The sequence below is a fragment of the Malaclemys terrapin genome, chromosome 10 (assembly GCF_027887155.1).
Source record: "Malaclemys terrapin pileata isolate rMalTer1 chromosome 10, rMalTer1.hap1, whole genome shotgun sequence".
Classification (NCBI taxonomy): Eukaryota; Metazoa; Chordata; order Testudines; family Emydidae; genus Malaclemys; species Malaclemys terrapin.
In genome coordinates, this window is record NC_071514.1 from 62,297,560 (window position 1) to 62,323,009 (window position 25,450).

Sequence of the window (25,450 nt, forward strand, 5' to 3'; positions counted from 1 at the left end):
TGTGAAAAATCAGGATGGGGGGGGGGGGAAGGTAATAGGTGCCTATATAAGAAAAAGACCCCAAAATCGGGACTGTCCCTATAAAATCGGGACATCTGGTCACCCTACCTGCAATGGAGTGACATGGACAACACAATCCCTGCTGTGATTCCTGCCTACCATGAGAATTGCTGAAAATATGAATAGGGAGGAGGTGCAGACCCTCACAAGCATGCATGGACATGCAACGGTCTGGGTTTTTCTTACACCAGTGCACTGCACATTCAAAGGACTACCAGAGCCTGTTGAATGACAGCTAGATTGTCAAGAGCACTGAATGACCACAGCCAAGTGGATTGACATGTGGTAGCAAGAGCAGTTCTTGCGTAATCTGAAATAGTTGTGAAAATACTTAGAGCCACAATTGTTTTGGAGGACGAGAGCTCAATTTACAGAGGAACGATTAGGAGAGCAGCAAACTGACTCAGTTCAAACCCCATTTGGGGAAGGTGGCTTGATGTTTAGGTCCATTTGCTGCGGGGAATTTTATGTCACTAGTCCATAGTGCTATATGCAGCAGAGTCCTTGGCATAGGAAGTCCTCTCCAGAAGGAGGGTTGCAGAAGTGCAAGATGCTCAAAACCTCTGCTCTATTAGGGGGCAGAAGTGCTCTCATGGCTAGGGAATGCACTGATTTAGCATGTTATGCTAACAGGGATTGCACCTGATCCCATCTGTAAGTTAAAGCTCTTCTGGCAGAATTCCTTCGGGAGGTTGGTAGTGCCAGTTATATGCACACTCCCATCCTGGGTGGTGTGGGAAAATCAAGCCCAGAGTTTACACCTACAAGCAAGAAAGGCCAAAACATTGCTCCTGAGAAATAAATAAGTGATTACCTAGCGGGCAGGAGGCTAAGTATCAGTCATCTTGGAGAAGACAGTTAGAACCTACTGGTAGGAGATGTGCCTCGCTGGAACCTCCTCACCCTCTCACCGTTCGGTAAATACAGCACTTTGGTGGAAGAGGTGTCAGGGACCCTTCTGCCTAGAAATGCACTGCTTAGCCATCAAACACTGGCTCGCCTATCCCTCCTCCAAACCCAGTGACTGGGGCAAGGAAATTAGCTAAGAAAGGAGCCATAAAAGCCTTCCTCTCAGCAATAAATACAATCATCAGGAAAGTCCTGGTTACAAACCTTATGGCAACTATCTTGCTCTTGTCCCCTCACTGCCCCTATATAAACGTGACCATTTCCAACCCAGGTTAGAAATGTATCACTTCAGTGGAAGTTTGCAAGTTGACACCAGTTGAGAATCTGCTCCAGTATGTTTTCCTAGCCCCCTGCAATGGCTTGATTTAAAAAGGAGAGGGAGGCAGGGGGGGAGGGGAGGGAGGGGAAAGGGGGACACATCTCTTTACCCATAACCATCAAGATGTTTCCAACTGTCCTCTGACTCTTTAAAGAGAGACTAGACAATAGTTATTTCAATATCAACTGGAACAGCCCCCTCCCTCAGCACCATAGAAATTCCAGTTGCTTCCTCTTCTCAGACACTGGAAATAGCCCCCGTTTTAGCTGGCAGCCAGCAAATCCTTCCTATTTTTAGTTATACCCATTTGGCTCCATGCTTTTAGTTTTGGTTACACCGATGTATATCCAACATAATTCCACTGACCCCAATGGAATTATTCTGCATTTATGCCAGTGAATGATCTACACGTTGAAAAAATATAGATATTTACTAAATATATATTTTATTTTACATAGTTAAGATATAAGCCATATGTTAGAAAATGATAGATCTGAGTTACCCAGTCAAAGGCTACAGTGTAATTTAAAAAAAACCTTCCAATTAGCTTCAGCTGGTTTTCATGTAACAAAACAAACATATGAACCTGTAAAAATTATCCAGGGAGCAACCCCAGAGCAAACTTGTAGCACTACATTCTTTCAAAGGATACTTACCGTAGCATATATGTTAGTAGTAGGTTGAGGCCCTGGGCTAATTTGGGTAATTAAATGTTAGCTGCCAACATTCCCTCCCTGCCACTTCACATGGATGAGTTATTCTTCACTTCCTAGGCTCCCTGGTGGTTGCGTCACTGGTCAGTTGTGTGCTGCTTCCCTTCCCAGAGACAGCTGCATTTCAAAAAGGTGAATGAAGTGATCGCCTGTGAAGGAGTTTGTTGTCCCAATCTGCCAGTTTTACCTGAAGGTAAGAGGTTCTGTACGGAATGGGTGTGCTATTTAGGAAACCCAGAAAAGCAGGTAAACAGGGATAGGTAAGCAGGATAGAAAGCCTGAAGGATGCGACAACTGCTGACTGTTTATGATTCAGTGATCTCTCTATTATGGCTCCGTCTCAGCCTAGAAAAACCTGTAAGCTCTCTCTCATCCTCGTAACTACCTATGGCTAAGATCTGAAAACAAAGGGATATTTTAACTCGAGTGGATCAGGTAAGGGGAAATGTCAAAACTTTTTGATCTCATGACAATGTGGCAGCAAAGAGGTGGGAAAAGGCCATAAGCCAGTGCACTATGCAAAGTGAATCGTGCTCTTAGGCAAGTACAATGCACACCTTTGTTTCACTAGCAAGGGAATGGCTAGTCACAACCATTTGTGAAAATGCCACATATATGTATGACTGCTGTGTGAGACATTACCTACAGCTTTGTCACTTTCAAAGCACAAGACAAATTTAGTTATGGGCTTTATTTATATAGCTGCATAAATGTACCTGCTTTTTCCTGTAACTAATCCCTGGAGTTGCTGTCTAGTAATAAAGCTTAAGTAAAACACTCCCAAATAGAGCTGAGGGGATTTTTGGGGGGCAAATAGTTTATTTGCCAAAAAATGCCAATAGCTTCTCCCAAAAAATAGGGGGCTAGAGTTACAAACCAGCTAGCAGCGATAGTGCCACCCACCATATCATTTTTATCCAGTGGTTAGGACTCTCCCCGGGCATGGGGGAGAGCTAGGCTTGAATTCCCAGTCTGCACTGGGGATTTGAACACTGAGATCACCCCTCTTCAGGTGAGTGCAACCGATAGCTGTTCCACTGTATGTAACTAATTCAAGAGTCCTTTGCGGGTGGGGGAGACAGAGAGCAAGTAAACCCCTGAATGACTCTATAGCCAGGTGATTCAGGCACGCATTCGCCCACCTAGGCAACTCAAGTTCAAGGCCCTGCTCCAGAGAGGGACTTCAAACCTGGATCTCCCCCATTCCTGAAGAGCAGCCTAACCAGTGGGCTAAAAATGATAAATTGGGGTCCTCCCTCTATTTTGTGAATCTAGCCCTTGACAGAAAACCAAACATTTTGGGTCAGACAACATGTTTCATTCAGCCCCAGACAGACTTATTTTGATTCTTCTGAATTTTTGGAGCATTTTCGGATTTGGTTTGACCTCACTGGATTTCTCCCCCCCATTCCAGTGCAACTGTTAGTGATCCCCCACCCCCCAAAAAAGAGACATGCCCAGCCCCACAGATGAAGGAGCACAAATATTGAGGTGGTGATGAAAGGACAGGAGCCACTAAGTAAGGCTGGCTGACTGTCCTAATTCATGCTGTGTCATGGAGGGACACAGCTATCTGAGGTGAGGAGGAAAGCTCAGCCCGTTCTTGGCATTTCCTAGCTTTCCTCGGTTTGTTAAAACCTTAAGATCAGGTCAAAAGCCTCAGGCTATGGCCTCGCTCATGGTAGGTTTGATGCAGTGCACCAGGTTGCTGATATGCCTCATTATTCAGGGTTGTGGGCCAGTCACATAAGCTTGGAAATGTGTTATTTGGCATCAGCTGAACATGGGTGTGATACGGCAGTGCCAGTGCAACACAGCAAAACTCCCCCCAGCCTTCAGTCCAATTCCCCTCAGCTAAAGACATGCTTTCATAGACATAGAGGTGCTTTGGTATCAGGGTTAGTCTGATGGTTAAGGTTAACATATGACCTGATCCTACTAGGAACAGAACCTACTGCAGCACCCACTGCAAGGTGGCCAGCACCTCACAGGATCAGGCCCTATTTTGTGGCCTAGGTAGGAGCTAGTAAAAAAAAAAGTTTGTATGCTTTTTTTGTTTTGTTTTACTGTTTATTCAAAGGTTTTTGATTGTTAAAGTGAGAGAGAGAGAGAGAGAGAGAGAGTGTGGACTGGGTCTGGCATTGGTTTAAAACAGTGGTTCTCAACCAGGGGTACATGTACCGCTGGGGGTATGCAGAGGTTTTCCAGCGGTTAGATCAGCTCATCTAGATATTTGCCTAGTTTTACAACATAAAAAGCACTAGCAATGTCAGTACAAATAAAAATGTCATGAAGACAATGACTTGTTTATGTTGGTCTATATACTATACACTGAAATGTAAATACACTATTTATATTCCAACTGGTTTTATAATTATATAGTAAAAAGGAGAAAGTAAGCAATTTTTCAATAATATTGTGCTGTGACCCTTTTGTATTTTTATGGTTGATTTTGTAAGCAAGTAGCTTTTAAGGTGAAACTTGGGGGTACACAGGACAAATTAGACTCTTGAAAGGGGCACAGTAGTTTGGAAAGGTTGAGAACTGCGGGTCTAAAAAACCCTGAAATCTTCCCGCCCTCAAAATTATAAACAAACAAACTAACTAATTCAAGTTTGCTATGAAAAATTGATCAAAAACTTGAAATTCAGGAAATTTTTACCAACTCTCTCTCTCTCACACACACACCCACACACACCCCTAAATATCCTGGAGGCTCTTCCATCGTACCAAGTTACTCTGGCTTCAACACTCACATTTTACATCTAATGTGCATAACCAGTCCTCTGGATTTCTTAACAAAGAAAGTAGCCTGGTTACTTCAGAATGCTTGTCCATTTGTATTAATGAAATCCCGTGGCAAAAACTGATAGGCATTAACTGTTACAGTAAAACTGGTTATAAAGTTATTTCTACAGCATCTCTCTGAGCAGGACATTTACCAGTTGAATGTTATTCAAATGAGTCCTTTTGCATTGTAAGAAAGTTGGAGCCCATCAAAGCGAGTAAGAATGGTGTGGAGACTCCTTCAGAGAAGAGACTAAAGGAGGAGTACAGGAATTGCCAGAAAATGCTAGACATTCATTCATAGAACCACAGAACCATAGGGATAGAGGGGGCCACCGGGGTCATCTAGTCTAACCAGCTGCCATGATGCAGGATTTCTTGAGTCTAAACCAGCCAAGGCAGATAGCTATCCAAACTCTTTTTGAAAACCTCCAGGGAAGAGCTTCCACAACTTCCCTAGGCAATCTGTTCCATTGTCCTACTGTTCTTAAAGTTAGGGAGTTTTTCCTGAGATTTAATCTAAATCTGCTATGCTGTAGTTTGAAGCCATTGCCTCTTGTCCTGCCCTCTATGGCAAGAGAGAACAATTTTCCCTCCATCTTTTTACGGCAGCCTTTCAAGTATTTGAAGACCACTATAATGTCCCCCTTAATCTTCTCTTTTCCAAACTAAACATACCTAGTACCGTCAGCCTTTGCTTATATGGCTGGCATTTCATCCCTTTGATCATCTTTCTAACTCACCTCTGGATCCTTTCCAGTTTCTCTACATCTTTTCTATACATTGGCGACCAAAATTGGACACAGTTCTTCCGCTGAGCTAAGTAGAGCAGGAGTATCACCTCCCATAATTTGCATGCTAGGCCTCTGTTAATGCAAACCAAAACTGCATTTGCTTTTTTTGCAACAGCATCACATTGGTGACTCATGTTGAGGTTGATCCACCACAACTCCCAGATCCTTCTCAGAAGATTGTGCTGCCAGGCCAGTTACCCCCTTTTCTGTATTTGTGCATTTGGTTTTTCTTCCCTAAGTGTAGCACCTGACATTTGTCTTAGTTGAAGTTCATTTTGTTGTCTATAGCCCAGTTCTCCAATTTATCAAGATCCCTCTTGAATTTTAGCTCTATCCTCCAAAGTTTTGGCAACTCTCCTCCCCCCGCCCCCCAGCTTTGTGTCATGTTAAACAACACTGGACCCAGAACGAATCCCTGTGGAATCCCACTTGAGACCGCCTTCCAATCTGACATTCCATTAATAGTTACTTGCTGTTTGCAGTTGTTTAGCTAATTATGTATCCAGTCCACTTAAATGGCAGTTCTACCGAGCCCACATTTCTCAAGCTTACTTATGAGAATACCATGTGAGACTATATCAAAAGCCTTGCTTACGTCTAGGTCTATGATGTCCACATTTCCCCTATCCACCAAGCCAGTTACCTTGTCAAAAGAAGGAAATCAAAATGGCTTGGCATGACTTACTCTTAGTAAATCCATGCTGGCTGCTAGTGATTACCTCTTCATCCCCCAAGTATTTGCAAATGGAATGTTTTATACATTGTTCTAGTAGCTTCCCAGGTATCGAGGTCAGGCTGACTGGTCTGTAGTTCCCCAGCTCCTCCTTTCCCCCCTTTTTAAAGATGGGCACTATGTTAGCCCTTCTGGGACCTCTCCTGTCATCCATAATAAATTCTTTGATAAAAGAAAAGATCTGTTATTACAGAATCCTAGAAAATGAAGAGCCTTAATTTTCAGGAAGCAGGAAGATATCCTAGAGCAAGGAGGACCTCTTGGTCATTAGTCTGAATGGCAAGCAGTACTTACATGTGAAATGGTCTCATTTGATAGTCTTATGTCAGAGGATAGACATCCATAGCACAAACACTGATGCGCCCCTGTAGCTCATAGATTGGCAATTTCAGGATGAGAGGGATGAATAACTGTTCAGCACTGGTGTCTAATTGATGCCAAGATCAGATGCTCAGTTCTTCAGATTGTTTCTTAATGTTTAAGAGAAGAATACATGGAACTTGCTTGGGTCTCTCTGCCTCTCCTCCTGAACCCAGATTCTTTCCATCTTCGGGCCAGATTCACTGAAGCTGTAGTGCATAGAACTATACATTATGCCTCTTTATTCACTATACAGGCCCTCTACACCCCAGCAGGGATGAGGTCCACGGAGAACAGACATGGTACCCCCAAGCTGAGCTAGTCAGAGATTTTTCAGATGAAACGTAGTTTCATCAGAAAATGCTGATTTGCTGAAGCAAAAGTGTTTCACTGAATTGAGTACAGCCGCAACAAAAGTTTGGTTGAAACCCAGGCAGGTTTCCATTCCCTGGTCCCCAGCTCTGGGGCATAGATCCTGGCAGCCAAGGTCATTGGGGAGAGGTTATAACAAAGCTCTCATGAAGACAGCAGGTAAGAACTGGTTCATATGAGTTTATAGGTTAGTGCTATTGTAATGAAATGACACCACCTCCCTCGCTTCTCAGAAATGGCAATGGGGACTATCCCAAGAGTTGCTGTGTGGTTTTTAAACCACTGAGAAGGGATTTTCTCCCTTAATTTCCCTTTGTTAATGTTGCAAACATGACCCCCACCCACCTGATCGAAAATGAAGGGGGGCCTTCACCACGTTAGCAAACATGGATCCGAGGTATCATAGCTGAGGCAGCCACACAGGGACCTCAGGGCTACACTGGCTGCTGGTATGTGTATGGAGATGGGAAGTTTGGCCTTCATTTTTTTATTTTAAGGAGTTTTTTATATTGTGTAGCCCTGGTGCCAGGCGATGGCCTGGGAATGGAACAGCGAAGTCCTTTCCCCGTAGGTCCAGCATTGACAAAGGAAATGCCTTCTTCTCTTGCATTGCTGTACCGAAGGGTCTCAGTGTTGTCCTGCCATCACTACCACCACTAGGGCTTTTAGTCTCCATCTGACCCTCCACAGAAGGGATAATTCAGCCTCTGTCCGTGTGGTCTCACGTCCATAGGAGCGGAAAGGCAGCCCAGGAGGAGACAGCAGTGACTGTAAGAGCCACCACTTCCCATCGATCGGGGAGGACTGGAGCATGTCAGTGCAGCTCAGGCTGAGGGTGGTGCTGGCCATACAAAGGGCATGACTAGGGTACCGGGGGAGGAAATGCCGATTGAGCTCATCCTTCAGGATGCTCCTACTGGAGGTTGCTAGGATTCTCCTGCTGTAGCCTAAAGCTGCTTCTCCTCCCCTGGAGGATCTCAGGGGTATCACTGCTCTCCCCATGGCTCCTCCCTGCTGGGGCGCGGCCTGGCAGAGAGGCACGATTTACATCTCGCTGCACTCTCATGTCAGTGAAAGAGGGGGATGCGGCTGGGCTGAGCAGAGGCAGAAAGAGCCAGTCACACTCAACTCTTCAGTAGAAACAACCTGAAGACTAAGCGGCCTTGTCTTGGCATCAGCCAGAGCTAGTCATGGATTTACCTTTTTAAAATGCAGGTTTTAAAAGCCAGGTGGAATGAAGACTGTGACGGCCTGCGCCACATCCACCAGGACACTTCCCTGTGCTGCTCCAGCGGCTCAAAGCAGCTGGAAACTTGGCTCACTTGGTCACTTGAGGGCTCCCCCAGCATAAGGGAAACCTCAGATGGCACAGAGCTGTCGTAGTAGTTTTATTCCAACTCGTCCTGGCCTCACAGTGTTGGGGCATGGCTGGGGAAAAGAGGCCAGGGTGGGTCATCCCTATGCCTGGCTAATCCTTAGATGCTGTAAAAGCCCCATTGGGACTGTGAGCAGCCAGTGCCAGACACAAAATCTTACACTTGCTTGTAATTAAAACTGGTATAGGCTCAGGAGAACATTAACATGGCTTTAAGCCACCTTTGCTCTGCCGTAGGGTTGCCAACTTTCTAATCGAACAAAACCGAACACCCTTGCCCCGCCTCCTGTCCCGCCCTTCCCTAAGGCCCTGCCCTGCCCCTTCTCTGAGGCCCTGCTCCCACTCACTCCATCCCCACATCCTCACTCACTTTCACTGGGCTAGGGCTGGAAGGGGCTCTGGGCTGGAAGTGTGGGCTCCAGGTGGGGCCAGAAATTAGGGATTCAGGGTGAGGGAGAGGCAGGGCCGGCTCCAGGGTTTTTGCCACCCCAAGCGGCGAAGGAAAAAAAAAAGCCGCGATCACAATCGGCAGCAGCTCCACTGCGCCACTTTCTTCTTCAGCGGCAATTCAGCGGCAGGTCCTTCCCTCCAAGAGGGACAGGGACCCTCCGCCGAATTGCTGCCAAAGAGCCCAACGTGCCGCCCCTTCCCCTTGGCTGCCCCAAGCACCTGCTTGCTCAGCTGGTGCCTGGAGTCAGCCCTGGGGAGAGGGCTCCAGGCTGGGGCCAAGGGGTTCGGAGTGCAGGAGGGGGTGTGGGCTCCGGTGTGGGGCTGGGGATAAGGGGTTTGGGGTGAAGAAGGGGGTTCTAGGCTGAGGTATGAGGTTGGGGTGTGGGGGGGTGAGGGCTCCAGCTGGGGGTGTGGGGCCATGGATGTGGGGCTTGGGGTACAGGAGGGGGCTCAGGGCTGGGGCAGGGGGTTGAAGTGTGAGAGGGGGTTAGGGGTTCAGGGTCCCAGTGGCACTTACCATGGCTCCCAGGAAGTGGCCGCCAGGACTTTGCAGCCGCTAGGCACGTGGGCAGCAAGGGAGGCGCCGCATGCTGCCTTCAGGGCCTCACGCACCACCCCCAGAGCTCCCATTGGTCGCGATTCCCAGCCAATGGGAGCTGTGGAGCCAGCACTAGGGGTGGGGGCAATGTGTGGAGCCTCCTTGGCCGCCCATGCGCCTAGGGGCCACCAGGACCTGGCAGCCACTTCATGGAGCCGTGCAGAGCTAGGGCAGGCAGGGAGCCTGCCTTAGCCCCAGGCCCCCGCTGCCCCACTGACTGGACTTTTAACGGCCTGGCTGGCAGTGCCAACTGGAGCCATCAGGGTCCCTTTTTGACCAGGCATTCCGGTTGAAAGCTGGACACCTGGCACCTCTATCTGCCCCCTCCACACCAGTCTTGTGCTGACAGGAGAACCTAGTCTTCTCTTTTTAGAATGACAATTTGGGAGGGGGTCAGTCCCACTTCACATCTAGGGTCCAATTCTGCAAACCCTTTAGAGTTAGTCCTTGAATGGGACTCCTTGCATGGGTAATGTTACTTCCGTGAGTGCATGTTTGCAGGATCAGGCTCCCAGTTCCCATATAGAAGTACAGCAGTTGTGTGTGCAAGTCTGATAACTAGGCAGCCAGTCAGATGGGTGCACAATCCTGATAATTGCACACTTTAGAAAAAACGGTGGGTTTTTGCCAATATTTAAAATGTTATGGAGGAGGCAGAGATGACCTGTACCTGCCGATAGTGGCAAGGCAGAGTGAGGGCAGCTGGCTTCAGCAGTGTTACTAAGCATGCTCAGTAAAAGCCAAGCAGCAAATCTGCAGGGGCACATGACCCTGCTTGCACCCTCCATGCATCGCCTCCGGGAGGCGGTAACGATCTCTCCAAAAGCAAAAAAGGATTTTGAGCTCATGTGAGACAAAATTCGCCACCACTTAAATCTTCAGTGCATTTTCCCTCCTGTTACTCTGATCAAGGGGTCATACAAATTTTTAATGGTCCAGTCCAACTCACATTGAAGCCAGTGGGACTCATTGTTGATGTGGATCATCCAATACAGGGCGAGGGAAAGCTCCAATGGCACCGCCCGGTGGCATGGCGGGAGTTCAACAGCTCTTGGATAGACTCTCAGTGTCCAGATGCAGGCATTTTGGGCCCAGCCCTGCTCCCAGATCAATAGGAAAATTTCTCCATTGACTTCAACAGGAGAATAATGGATTCCTTTGATGGCAAAGCAACTGCTGGTCAGCACTGAGTGCTTGAACCAGTAACCTTATTATTGGCCAGTGAAGCAATGCAATCAGCCCCGCGGAGCTGGCTGAATGGCTTGTTGCTAAAATAATGTTAGGTGCTAACAGACAACTTTATTGAATTATCAGCCTGGTCCCATTTCCCTGCACTGTTCAGTCAGGGAAGCTGCTGGCCACCACCTGAGACATGTTTGAAGATCAGGACTGCTTCAGGATTGGCCCTCATTTTGAAGTTAGGATTCAGGAGCTAGATAGAAATGGGGTATTTCTATCTCTCTGCTTTTTCCAGTAGGATCCTGTATGGCTGTCCTGAGCTCATCCACAGAGCCTCAAAAGATAGCTAGACACCTAAATACCTTAGAGGATGTGGGTCTAGGCTCCTATCCACATCATGTTTAAGTCACTTTTAAAGTCCCACTTCTGCCCTGCTGCCTGGTTTTGGTTTTTTTAATTCCCTATTTGTTGCTCACTTTCCTCTTTGTCTGTCCTCAGTGCAGGGACCATCCCTTCCTCAATGTCTGGAAAGCACCCAGCACATGGCGGATGCTACCATAAACACACAGACAGCCAATTATTGACAGCGTTACTAACCTGGGGCTGGTAAACATGTTCCCCCTCTCACTCAGCAGCTAGGAGGACTGTGCTGCTTCGGTACAAACCAACAGATGCACCCAACATTCCTTGGGCCACAAAGGTTCCCGCATGGTGGCAGTGTGGTGGGACATTCTTTAAAGTCTGCAGAATTATAAGATATGATGTATGCAGCAGGGAGTGATAAAAGCTAAAGGAGGGACAGTGAGTTTGCAGTGGCAGGAGAGCAAGGACAAACTACCAGGAGTTGGTAGTGTTCACCCCCCCACAACAGAGTGTTGTTCTCGGGACAGAGCTGCTGGAAGGCTTTTTTGAATTTCTGCCTGTGCACGAGTCCCATAGAGTCCTGGCTGTAATTTCTGTGGGAGAGCTGCTATACTCAAACATGCTCTGTGAGCTCAGCCTTCCAAGATACCAGGGTCGGCAATGGGCTACACTCACTCTCCCTCAAACAGCTGTGCCAGTTTTTCTCCACATTCCGCTATTAGCTCGTTTACAGCCAGATCCAGCTCTCACTGAAGTCAACGTGAAATCTCACAGGGCTCAGTGAGAGTTGGATCAGGGCATGAAAGCTTAATCCAGGGCTCCCCAAGGCTCCCTCTGTCACGCTGCTATAGCCTGATTCTCCCCCATAGCACAGCCCCAGGGCTACAAACAAGCTGGGATAGGGATGGAAGAGAACTACCCCTTGTCAGTAAGTTTACACACACTCTTTTATAGGTGCTGATTTTTTATTTTTCCGAGTGGGTATTCCACCTTGGCTCCGCCCCAAGGCCCCACCCCTTCCTCCAAAGCCCCACTCTTGCTCTGCCTCTTCCTGTCCCTGCTCTGCCCCCTCCCCCAAATCCCACCCACCGTTCCCTCGCTTCTCTCAGCCTCCTCCCCTAAGGTCCCCCCCCCGCCACTGGCGCCTCTCTGCCCTCCCCCAAAACCTCCTACCAGATGCTGAACACTGATCGGAAGCCAGCCCCTGGGGTTCCACCCAACAGCCGTAGCCCCAGAGCACCCATGGAGTCAGCATCTATGTTCTCTCTCAAGCCCCTGCTGTAGCCTATACTTCCTCCTCCACATATATGCACAGAGATAGGTTTTTGCTAACAGGAAACAATTCCCACAAACACACATGTGATTCCTGTGATTCCTGGGAGCAGTCCCACTGAGCTCCACTGGAAATCCTACCCAAAGCCTGTCATCTTATACCAAGAAGGAACCCAAACAGTGAAAGATAAGAAAGCAGCCTGCACATTTTAAGTCTCTCAGTCCCAAAGCAGTGTTACTAGAAATACCCATCAGCAGCTCCAGGTACGTTAATCTACTTCTTAGGAAAATCAGCAGCAAGACCAAAATAAAACATTGAGGCAGAAGAAACATTATCCGGACACCAGTAAATACAGTTGGAGTTTATTGCATCTCCCCCTCCTCTTTCCAAATACCAGTCGACATGGGGAACACATTACTGACAGCAGATGGCTCTTTAATCTAGCAGTAAAAACATAACAGGATCCCATGGCTGGAAGTTGAAGTTAGACAAATTCAGAGTGGATATAAGACCAGATTTCTAACAATGAGGGTAATAAGCCATCGGAACAATTCACCTAAGGATTCGCCAGCACTTGGAGTCACTAAAGACTGAAAACAGGGACCATGGCGCTTACATGCCTGTGTGTGTGGAGACTGACACGACTCCTACATAGCAGCTCCTGTTTGTGCGCCTGGACAACAGCTATTTAACGCTCAGGCAGACCAGGGCAAAAAGTGGGCAGTGAGGCTTTGGCAGGGAGTTTGCTGACGCAGTAGCTCCTCACGCCAGATTGCCTGGAAACAGTTCCCCAGAAGATAAAAGCCTCTTCCTGGCACAATGGAGAAAGAATGAACCATTCCCCACAATCTGCTCTCCCTCCAGAGGCTTGGGGACTTGTAATTCACACCTCCCCTGTGCCAAGATTTCTGAATCAGCCTCGCTGGACTTCTGCCTCAGGGTCGTTTTGTTTTTAGATCTTGTAGAAGGAAGTTGGAAGGTCATTTTTCCAAGTGAAAATAGCAAATTGGGAAAACTTCCAAGTCCCTTAAGAATTGCGCTGCTGAGACAATCTGCTCCCAGGTAGAAGAGGTGAGCGTTTGCCCTGGGGGCTCTGGGAGGACAGATTGTGTGAAGGGAATAGCTTGCACAACCCCAGAGGAGCCACATCTGGGCACTGCTGACAAACCGAGGCCCAAATCCTGACACTTGTCCCATGCACGGGTCTCCCCGTCCCTGCACAGAGTTCTGTGGACTCCAAATGGGTTCTTGGCAGGGGGTTGCCAGAATTGGACCCAAATTGGCAGAAATTTTGCTAGAGCAGCTACACCCATGAGATTTCCATCCTCTCTCCCAAGCCTCATCAATTCCCAGCCCCAGGGCCCCCACAGACCACAGCCATATGGGGGCTGCCATATGGCACTTCCACTTCTACTTTCTCCTGAGGAGGGCACCGGCTCAGTCTGCTGCTCCTCCTAATCCAGTGCTGACCCCACACCTTCCTCCCCACCAATTAGCATGGAGTCGGGTAGTTCCCCGGGGCAGATGGAGCCAGGAGCGCTGTCAGCTTTTCTGCCACCCTAGGCAGTGGAAGGTCCCACCCCGAAATGTCGCCCCCCACAGAGGCAACGGAAGGTCCCGCTGCCGAAATACAACCACGGTCGCCGCCCCCCAAATTGTAGTGCCCTAGGCAACTGCCTAGGTCGCCTAATGGGTTGCGCCGGCCCTGGGTGGAGCTGGTGAAAAGGCCGAATTTTTAGCTTGTAGAAGTGATGCTTAGCCTTGTCTAGGGTTTGGATTCTGACAGAGCACCCAGGATTGAGCCTAGCCATGGGAAGGCATTGCAGCTGGTGAGCACTATAGGTAGGGCATGGCATTGCATAGGTACAGAAATAAGAGGAGTTGTTTAACTAGACAGAGCCTGGAGGTGGCCTGTCTGCACAAGACTTCTGCTAGCACTTTTTAACTCCCAAAGCGATGCCACGAAGCTGACAGGTGAATTACACCCCCGCCCCCATTATCCCACCCCAGTTGGGCCCAACCACATCCCTTATAAATAGAGCTGGTCAGGAATTTTTCCACAAAGTGCTTTTTTGTTGAAAAATGCAGATTTGTCAAAACCAAAACTTTTTGTGGGGAAGAGTCAGCTCTGGCAAATTCCTCGACTGGAAAAATGTTGAAAAAGTGTTTGAAGTTGTCAAAATGTCCTGTTTTGATATTTTTCAAGAAAAAAAAAGTTGGTTTTCTGTAACTGTTTTTTTTCCCCAATTTTTAGCTAATTATATCAGTGGTCTCAACTAGGGGTACAAAGAGATCTTCCAAGGGGGACATCAACTCATCTAGATATTTGTCAAGTTTACAGCAGGCTACATAAAAGGCATTAGTGAAGTCAGTGCAAACTAAAATTTCATAAAGAGAATGACTTGTTTTTACTGCTCTCTACACTATAAAGTGAAATATAAGTACCATATTTACATTCCAATTGATTTATTTTATAAATTATATGGTAAAAAGCATTTTTTCCAGTGATAGTGTGCTGGGACACACTTGTATTTTTGTCTGATTTTGTAAGCAAGTAGTTTTGAAGTGAGGTGAAACTCGGGGTACACAAGACAAATCAGACTCCTGAAAGGGGTACAGTAGTCTGGAAAGGTTGAGAGCCACTGAATTATAGCACAACTATTAAATAATGATCGGAATCAAAATAAAACATTTTAATTGACCTGAACGAAAAATTGTGTCAGTTCAAAATTTTGAAAATATTCCTGATTTGTCAGCCCATTCAGGATGGGAAAAAGTTCCAAAATCTAAAAAAATATTTATGGGATGGGAAAGCCACTTTCCATCCATCTCTGTTTATGAACTAGTGCCCAGCCAAGCTGTCCTTCCAGTTCTCCTGACTCATTTCTCCTTAGATGGCTCCTCACAACATGGCCAGACAGTTGCACCAACTATTGTTAACCGGCGCTATCCACCTGTATAACAGCAATGACACATTGCAAGCAGCATCAATTCAGGGCAACTATTGCACTCGGGCAGCTGAAATCATCTAGCCTTCAGCTTTTGTACCTGACGGCTCTAGTGGATTGAGTATCGGATTGGAATCCAAGGGAACCAGAGTTCTCGGTTTGGCACTTCTACCGACTCACAGGATAAGTCACTTACCTGCTCCCTACCTCAGTTTCCACATGCATATAATTGGGACAATTATACCAGCCTACCTCACTGGGTGGGGTGAGGATTAGTCAGTATTTGTTTGCATAGAGGCCTGAACACACAGTGCTCTCAATATACTAAGCATTGTGATTAGTTATTACTACCCCCTCTGTGTGATCGTTGCCCGTAAAATTGGGCTGAGCACATGACATGAGTGTCACACCTTGAGATTATGCACCAATGGGCATTCGTTGCAGCCATACAGGAACAGAGGTGACTCTAACCTTTCTTGCGCACAAAGTCGCAATAGGAGTCTCTAGCCACAACCATCCAGTCTGGAATGCACCTCAGCAATCATGGGTGAAGAGTGTTGGCTAATGATGTCCACATACGCTACAGGTAGCGATACTGACATCTAATTTCCTAAGTGCAGGTAAATTCAAGGCTGAATTTTGTCCCCTCCTAGTCCCCCACCCCCGATTGTGGCAATATCCCTCAGTGTAAGCTCTGAGGGAAGCTCCTGCTTACATTTAAATAAATGACAAGACTCCCAGACTAGATAGTGCCACACTTGCTGTAATTAAAGTCTTTGTTATATTGCAAATGGAACATACTTCGGCTCCTGAGTTCCATACACATCAAAGGTGGCTTGGGTAGGCCAAGTCATTGGGGCAACCGATTACTAGATCCATTGCACGCCCAGGAGGGTTCTTGCTATTGCTGACCTAGCTTTGTTGGTTTGGCAAGAAAGGATAGTCTAGCGATTACAGCACTGGGCTGGGGCCCTGGAGATCTAGGGTCAGTTCATCTATGCCACAGACTCCCTGGGTGACCCTTGGCAAGTCACTTAATCACAGAATGCCTCAGCTCCCGATTTATGTATCGGGGATAGCAGTATTTCCCTACCTGACCGGGACGTTAAGGTAAAGTTATTGTTTGAGAGCTGCTCAGACTATGGCGATAGGGGCCAGATACATAAATAGATTTTTTGTGTGCTGAAGAAAACTACTTTTTTCTGACAGCAAATTTCAAAAGCTTGAAAGAAGTGCTCATCACTTGGTTCAATAGAAAACATTAAATTGATTAATGTAATAATGCAGCATGTTGGTGTAACTGCTCATTGGGAAAAAGAACTGAAAACTTGCACAGCGATAGGGGACTGTTCTAAAGCCAGAAGAGTCTATTACGATCACCTCTTAGTCCGACCTCCTGCACAGAACAGGCCAGGGATTTCACCCAGTGATTGCTGCCATTAGCCCAACAATGGGTGGTTTGTAGGGTTACCATATTTCAGCAAGCAAAAAAGAGGACGGGAGGAGCCCCGCCCTAGCCCCGCCCCTGTCCCTCCCACTTCCCGCCCCCCCCAGAATCCCCAACCCTCCCCCCGTTCCTTGTCCCCTGACTGCCCCCTCCTGGGACCCCTGTCCCTAACTGCCTCCCAGGACTCCACTCCCTATCTAAGCCTCCCTGCCTCTTGTCCCCTGACTGCCCCAACCCTTATCCACACCCCCACCCCCAGACAGACCCCTGGGACTCCCACGCCCCATCCAACCACTCCCCACCCCCTGACAGCCCCCCCCAGAACTCCCAACCCATCTAAACCCCTCTGCTCCCTGTCCCCTGACTGCTCCGATCCCTCTCTGCACTCCTGCCCCCTGACAGCCCCCCCCAGAACTCCAAACCCATCTAAACCCCTCTGCTCCCTGTCCCCTGACTGCTCCGATCCCTCTCCCCACTCCTGCCCCCTGACAGCTCCCCCCCAGAACTCTCAGCCTCCCACCCCCCCCGCTCCTTGTCCCCTGACTGCCCCCTCCTGGGACCCCTGCTCCTAACTGCCCTCCAGAACCCCACCCCCTACCTAAGACTCCCTGTTCCTTGTCCCCTAACTGCCCCCTCCTAAGACCCCCCCAACTGCCCCCCAGGACCCTACCCCCTACCTGTACCCTGACTGCCCAAAACTTTCTCTACTCCCCCCAAAAAGCCCCCCCCCCGTTTCTTGACTGCCACCTCCAGAACCTTCCTGCCCCCTGACTCCCTTACCCTGCTGCTCAGAACAGGGTGTTGGGCTCTGTGCGAGCGGGACACGTGGCTGAGCTCCCCAGCACAACAAAACCCGGTCCCTGGCGCTGCACAACAAAACCCGGTCCCTGACCCCGACCGGGCTGCAGGGGAGAGCTGCCCTTGTATCAGCACAAAGTGCTCTCGCTCCCGTTTTGCTACGCTGCATGGCAGAAACCGCTCCCAGTTGCAAAAGGGGAGGGCTGCACTTTGTGCTGATACACTTGCTCAGAATGCAGGGCGGATCCGGCTCCTGTACAGCTGCTCCGGAGTCCAGCCCGGGACTTTCCTGCAGCCCTCCCAGCCGCTCGGTCTGCTCTGCCGGGGGAGGGGGGAAATCCCGGACATTGTGAGTGCTTTACAAATTCCCCCCGGACGCTATTTTTAGTACAAAAAGGAGGACATGTCCGGGTAAATCCGGACGAATGGTAACCCTATGGTTTGACTACAGCATCCTTAAAAAAAAACAAAAACCCCACAATACAGACATCCAATTATGAGTTAAAGCATCCAAGTGATGGAGAATAACCACAACCCTTTGTAATTTGTTCCAGTGAATGATTACACCCACAGTTAAAAACGTGCACCTTAAATTAACCCTCTTGAAAGGGCTGATAGTTCAACACAACATTTGCTGAGAAGGGAAACTTTGTTCCAGTGACACATTAGATTTTCTTCTAGGTTTTGACAAGCAACAGCTCAGTGGATTTTTGAAAGTAACACGCTATGGGGAGGTTTTGTTTTAGTTATCACAAAAAATATCAGTTATTTCTCTCTCCCTTTTATCCTTTCAGCAAATGACAGAGGTGATTTCAGAGAGAATTTCCTCACTTATCAAATGAGCAGCTCTAATGACACAGCTTCACTCCATGAAGTTTCCTATAAGAACTCTAAAAAAACAACAAGGAGTCTGGTGGCACCTTAAAGACTAACTTAAGGTGCCACCAGACTCCTTGTTGTTTTTGTAGATACAGACTAACACGGCTACCCCCTGATATAAGAACTCTATAACTAACACTAGCTAGAATCCATTCGCATGCTAAAGAAACCCAATATTGAACAGGAACACAGTGTATTTCTTTCTTAGAATTTAGAAGTTGGAATGTACATACTTGGTCGTAACTCGTTTGATGAATCAGGCTCAGTTTCATTACAGAGTTAATGAAAACAAACAGCTCTTTATTATAAATAAATAAATAATAATAATAATAATGAAAGTTGCCCTCCAAGAACACTTTACAAACATTCACTGATTACTTCTGACAACATCCCTGTGAGGTAGGTAAGTGCATATTGTTCTTATTTTACAGATGCGGAAACAGAGGCAGAGAGATTAGGTGGCTGGGCCCATGCTACAGGGTTATTAGTCTCATAATGGGGATTAGAACTCAGGCATTCCTAGCACCCAGCCCTGTGCTCTGAACATACAACCTTGCCTGTTTTGTCATCACATAGGCTCCAAAATTCCTTTTAAAATTAAGGGAGTATTGTCTCCATCATCAAATGTAATGGGAGTTTAGTGGAGTTTCTCATATAAAGAAGCTATCATCTTAAGGACACTCTAATCTTTTATCTCAATGCAAGTTCAAAGAGCCAGGACTGTGAATTCTGGGAGCAGGCTTACCACAGAAAGTCCTTAACTGAGCACTGAGGGCTGACTCTTACTTGTGGTTGAATTTTCCTTTGTGCTACCATTTCTAGGCAAACTGAAGAGATGCCTTGCGAGAAGAGAGAGGTAATGATTCCTATGACCGTCTTTGAAACTAACTCAGAGCCCTATGCACCAAAAGGTAGGTGGGCTAGGTTGTGGAAGTTTCAGAAAGTGTTCTTGATGGTTAATGCTGTAAGTTGACGGCTCCCAATGTGGAATGAACCTAGCTCACAAAAGGCCTAACTCTGCAATGTCCTGGGTGATAGGAAGTGCCCATGCCCATTATATCAAACCCAGGGTCTTCTCTGAATTGTCACACGATGTGCCACTTGACTGACCTTTTCTCAACATCTCCTGCTGCCCAGAGTTCCCTGCCCTAGATTAGCAGTTTTGCTGCTGGATTGTATACCTTGGAATAATACACCCTCAGTGCTGCCTCAGAGAGAAGGCATTCACTCTTGAAGTGCTGTCTTTTCAATGCAATGGCTGTCAGGAGAGGCCAGCAGCAAAGGGAATGAGGATTAACTGGAGACCCCCAGGGGCTTCAGTACTGGGTCCTGGTGTGGCATCTTCCTGACAAACTGTGCACCCATCATAGGAACATAGACATATGGAGTATTATGTATCCCATAGGCCTCTGCACATTGGAGCATAATACATAGGGTCCTGAGTTGGGGCAGGAGCAGAGAAGGCTGGAAGGCCAGACAGGGACATTAATAACAGACATTTTGCGCAGCAAGCTAGCGTACTGTAGATTCACACCCTATCTTGCTGCACAGTAAGGCCCTGTTTAGGCAAGCCCCAAGTCTCCTGCTCAGCTGGAGGTATACGTAGAGAGAGTGGTCAGGGAGTTGGATAGATCAGGTTTGGTTTTATTCAGAAGACATAGTTTGCTGAAGCTCCCTTCTACTTTTCTGTCCCCTCCATAGCTGGAGCATGCTTCATGCTTTCCTCCAACACATTGTGCTTACCAACGGAGCCAAAAAGTCCTTTAGCTCACATCCTTATTCTCCTGGTCTAGTCACTGTTATTGCGCAATCAGCATAAGCACAGTTCACTACAGAAGCTATAGCCCCTGTAAGCTCTTTCCACAGCTCAATGACATTCCGCCAATCAGGGACTTGAACTCCCCTTGCACACGAGGATATGGAGGATTCTGGCAGTAGGTTCAGTGACATTTCCTAGCATCATTCCTATCATCAAAGCGCGGGCCGTCGAGTGGCTGATTCAGCGCTGGGTGGCCACAGAAGGGATGCAGGACACTTGTAGGAAAATTGAATCACAACCTTAAACTAGACAGACTTTGCCCAAAATTCTGTGCTGCAGCTGCTTTATGCTACCCCATAAGCAGAGATTGGCCCTAGAGCTGGCATATCTGGCATCATCTCAGTGTGGAGGAACCTTCCAGTGGCATAGAACAACCACGGTGGCTCCTGTCCCGACCCTTGGGGAGTAGCCCAGGACACAGCTGGCCCGGGATCAGGGAAATGTGAAGCTTTGAACACCTTTGTATTCCCCATTCTGAACTGGGCTGTCTGCTTCTCAGCTACAGCCCAGGCGTGGCCATATGTCCTTGTGCTAGATGGAGTTTGAAAACCTTGGGTTCTTTCTACTCCTCCTTCCTTCCTTCTGCCCAGTACTGCTGTTTGGTATTGTGGCAGGCTAGTTCCAGGAAGGCTAATGCTTGTTGGCCAGTGTAGGACCTTGCTCCTGAGCAGGACCAGTGCAGTCAGTGGGCTGGCTAGGGATCAGAGAGCCACAAGGTATGACAGACTATGCCTGTGGACCTACACACCTTACCTGTTGGAAGTGATGGAAACAAGAAGTAACACAGGGACAGTAACCGCCCCTTGTTGCACTAGTCGTAGGAAGGCTGGCCAGTATTTGGTCCAATAAATCATCAGTTCAACTGGGCCCGCAAACCTACAGGTGGACAGTCCAACTGCTTTGTACTCTTGTATGGTTTTGAGTGGTAGGTCTGCTGAGGTCGAGTTCTCCTCAAACGGGATGATTTGGTCATGACCTACAAGTACTTACCTGCAGGAGAGATTTCCGATAGTAGGCGACTCTTTAAAGGCACAACGAGGTCCAATGGTTGAAAGCTGAAGCGAGACAAATTCAGACTAGGAATGAGGCACACACATTTTAAGCAGTACAGGTGATTAACCCCTGGAACAACTTAGCTAGGGATATGGTGGATTTTCCATCACTTGAAAGGCATCCAGTTGTGATTTAAAGACTTCTAAAAGCTAGGCTATAGCTAAAACAGAAGTGATAGTGAAATTACTGGGGGAGGTTCTCTGGCTTATACTCTGCTGCCAGGAGGTCAGACTAGATACAATGGTCCCTTCTGATCTTACAATCTATTAATCAAACTGGCCCCGGGTGGCTTCACTCAGGTTGTAATTGGTTCAATATCTTGCATTACATTCTAGCCATGATAGGACTATTGTGAGCTACAGTACAGCAACACCTCTTCAAGCAGCTACTGTTCAAGATTCCAAATAGGTGTCTAGGAGGAAGAGGCTTGTGCACCATTGTATGGTTTTATTCCATTTTTCTTATTACAGAGGATTGTTGTTGCCCTTCTGCCCCGCCATATTCATGCCACGAATCATCAACCCCTGCTGGTAAGTACTGGGAATGCTTGTTCCTGAAGGTGCCCAGAGCTCTGGCATATGAACCCAGGCCTTCAGGACAACTCCTGTAGATTTTACAATGGGAGAGGGGGACTTTGATCCACGTGGGTCTAGGAGGAGAAGAACTCATCCCCTAAAAGTTACAGGGAAACTCACATAACTCTGTCCCCGTCACTCCTTTTCCACACAAGCCACTCCCATGAGCAAACCCCACTCTGGATGCATGGATTCACACCTCTCCATGTGTCACTCTGAACAAAAAGATGCCAAGCAAACTTCAGTCAGTTTGGACTCAAACAAGGTTAAACCTTTGAGTTTAATAGATTTTGAACAAAACAGGCAGATGAGATGGACTCAAACAAGGTTAAACCTTTGAGTTTAATAGATTTTGAACAGAACAGGCTTATTCATATGCAGCTACAGAAATGAATGGGGGAAGTGGCAAGGGAAGACATCAGTGAAGCATAATGGTTCTGTTCTGATTCTCATTTCTTCCTAGAAACAATCTATGTGGTGTCTCAGCCTCCAATCATTGTAGCAGGAATCTTTACAAGCAAGCCAGCAGGAACAATATGTCCAAGCTGTCGCCAACCCATTACCACAGAGATTGTCTACAGAATGGGTAGACTGGCTTTCCTCCTAACCGCCGCCATGTGTTGTATGGGGTGAGCATTGAGTTTATTTTTGGAGATTCTTTATAGCACAATGTTTAAAAGGTTATTTCCACCCCAATATATAGTTATAGCAGGGGCTTAGCTGCTAATGCCTGCATAGTTAAGTCCCTCTCTTCCTAGATTGGTACGGACTCCCCAGTGACCAAACAGTGTGAGTGCAGTCCCATGTACACTGTATGATCTTATTAGGATGTACTCAGTGTGGTTGTGTGGGAAGCAAGTCATAGCTGAATTTAAATTATGTCATTAACTCCTCATTAGCCAAACAAACAGAATTCATACAGCCCTGTTCACCTTCCTGCCAACATTTCTGAACCACATAATATCTCAGCATGTTCTCATGCAGCTCCCAGAATAGTGGGTAATATCTCCAAGCTTGCTTGAGGTCACCTGATAACCCCTGTGAGCATCTAAGCAAGGGCCATGTAACCTCTACCCCAACAGTAAACACTGCACCCACTTTAAGCCTCTTTCATGTTGAGCTGTTCCCATTATCACATGCCAGGCCAGCCTGCGTCATGCCAACTAGATTATCTCCTGGTGGAATGCTTCAAAACCACATTCTCTCAGGAGCATTCCTCACACTAGCTACAGAATATTCTCTCTGCAAAGTGTTTTACATCCATACCACTGAGACAAAAATGCTCTTTGTACCAATAGAAGAGCCAGGATAGAAGTGCATGATGAAGCTATCAAAACTGAAACGCTCATGCTGAAAGTAGAGAGTGATCTGAAGTCAGCAGCAAGATGAGAAATAAGCCCTAACATGTTGGTTAACACCTTTATGTACATTTCTTATATCCCATTCTGCTCTAGGTGCAATATGGGATGCTGCCTTATCCCTCTCTTCATGAAAAGGTTCAAGGACGTAGACCATTATTGCCCATGCTGCCGGTTTCATATCTACAGATACAATAGGCTATAGAAAGCCAAGCCAACCCACGCCACGGAGACTTTCAAGGCCAATTCACTTTGTTTTGCTATTGATGTAAGAACTCATAAATGAATTTCTTTCTGTGAAATATGCAAAGGTAGGCCCCAATCCTGCAATGAATTCCTCAGAGATCTCAGCATCAGGACATTAGATTGTTGCACTGAGTTTTGAAAACACCTTTAGAAATAGTTTCATGTCAATGTGCCACACAAGTTTTATTTCATCTCTTGGATATTGTTACCTTAAGCTGTGATCTGACTGGTGCATAATTATTTTGGTGCTATTGTACCTATTTTGAAATCCCCAGATGGAACATGGATGGGATGTAATCTCTCCCATCCTCGCTCATGCTTCTAAACCCTCCACTTATTAGAAAGTTTAGAAATACACATTTTAGATCAGAGTTTAATCTCTGACCCATCAAGACCTATTGGCCTCTGTTTTTGTTAGACCTAAAGCTTGGGTCAACCTAGCTACATCACTCACAGCTGTGAAAAACTTCCTGTGCTGCGTGACATAGTTAACTACGTCCAAAGAAGAGGTGGATTAACTAAGCAACAGAAAACCTCCTTCCATCGCTGTAGGAAATATCTACACTACAGCAGCACAGCTGCAGCATCAGAGCCACTGTATTGTTGACATAGTCTTGATCTAAGCTCTTTGGGGCAAGAAATGTCTTGTGTTTGTACAACACCCAGCACTAGGATACCTCCTGTCTGGGCTGGGCATTCTGGGTTGTACTGTACTGTAACTGTGTATTATTCATGTGAGCAATTATGAAACTGAGGTTTCAGACCATATTATTTATGGGGCAGAAATAAACCTTCTATTTGTTTAACAATTCCAGCAGCATTTCCCTTTTCTCTCGTTTTCTGTGATCTACATTGTGTCCCAGGCAGACTGACACTCTATCTGCCATCTTGTTTACACTACAGCATCACCCCAAAACCAGTGGGGAGGGGGGAGAAATCATATGCATCGGTAACAAACGGACAAAAAGTATTAACTGTCCCTTTAAAAACTTCCCCTCAACACCTTACTCTTCCCATTCTAAGCTACCTCCACCAGACAAAGCTACACCTCCCAATGAAGATTGACCCCCATTAACTATTTATTATGCCTCTTTTGCACACTTTGTAAGGTAAAGAAGGGCCGATTTACCATCCCACCATGCTCCTAATTTGACGATGTGAAGAATTGTTAAAGGCAGCAGATTTAAAGCCAATATAAAGGAAATACGCCACATAAGCAGAACTGAGCCTGTCCCCCCTTTCCACACAACAGCTCCTTCAAGGCCCCTGAATTTAACCTTAGTGTATCGATGACATTGATTGTCAGTGATTGCTGAAAGCTATCCGCTATGTTGTAGCTATTACCTTGCCTGGTTTTTCCTTGTGTGTAATTAGCCCTTTATCAGAGTTGTTTCAGACTCTAGTTATATTAACATTTACCCTGCAGCCCCCATCAGTGAAGGTCACTTGCTTTGTAAATTCAAACACTGAGGATGCTTATGGTACAACTATTTGCACTGACTGCATAAAGGGACCACACAGCCTCGGCTGTCCAGCAGCAGCAAATGTTTCTTATCCAAAGAGGTAAACTTTGAGGAGGAGGAGATTTTATTTTTCAGACCTTTAACATTAAAACATTAAAATGTTTCTATGCTACAGGGTCAGCTGCCTCTGAAGTGCCCCCTTGTGGCCTGGCATGGCTCTGTGGCCCCCTGCTTCATCTTTCTCTTCACTCAGGCCCATCAGTAACTCCACAAGGGCTTGCATCTAATAGCAATGCCCCGATGACATCTGGTTTATTAACATAAAATAACTCAGAATACAGTCTCCTCTGCCCCAGTCTCACAGTGGGCACAGCCCCTCCTCCCTCTGTCTTCAAGTTCCCAAGGTGAGCATAGCTTTTCAGTGCTTCCCAGGCTCTGCTCAGTCTCTGCCCTCAGGATACCTGAGCTCCTTTAGAGTAGCAGTTGTGTTAGTCTGTATCTGCAAAAAGAACAGGAGTACTTGTGGCACCTTAGAGACTAACAAATTTATTAGAGCATAAGCTTTTTGAGTGCCTTTAA

At 47.0% G+C, this 25,450-nt stretch overlaps 1 protein-coding gene across 1 annotated transcript; it reads left to right on the top strand.

Annotated features, from left to right (window-relative positions):
* The first annotated feature begins 2,117 nt into the window (after nt 1–2,117).
* Nucleotides 2,118–24,115, top strand: LOC128844812 (cell death-inducing p53-target protein 1-like). Its single transcript, XM_054042823.1, has 5 exons — nt 2,118–2,194; nt 19,180–19,268; nt 21,700–21,759; nt 22,268–22,433; nt 23,259–24,115. Exons 2-5 carry the CDS (start codon nt 19,193–19,195, stop codon nt 23,365–23,367), a joined length of 411 nt encoding a protein of 136 aa, XP_053898798.1. The 5' UTR covers nt 2,118–2,194; nt 19,180–19,192; the 3' UTR covers nt 23,368–24,115.
* Nucleotides 24,116–25,450: the final 1,335 nt, after the last annotated feature.

Coding starts and splice junctions, on each gene's coding strand:
- LOC128844812 (XM_054042823.1), top strand. CDS start 19,193: ATGCCTTGCGAGAAGAGAGAGGTAATGATTCCTATGACCGTCTTTGAA. Junction 19,269..21,699: donor AGAGCCCTATGCACCAAAAG/GTAGGTGGGCTA, acceptor TTCTTATTACAG/AGGATTGTTGTTGCCCTTCT. Junction 21,760..22,267: donor CGAATCATCAACCCCTGCTG/GTAAGTACTGGG, acceptor ATTTCTTCCTAG/AAACAATCTATGTGGTGTCT.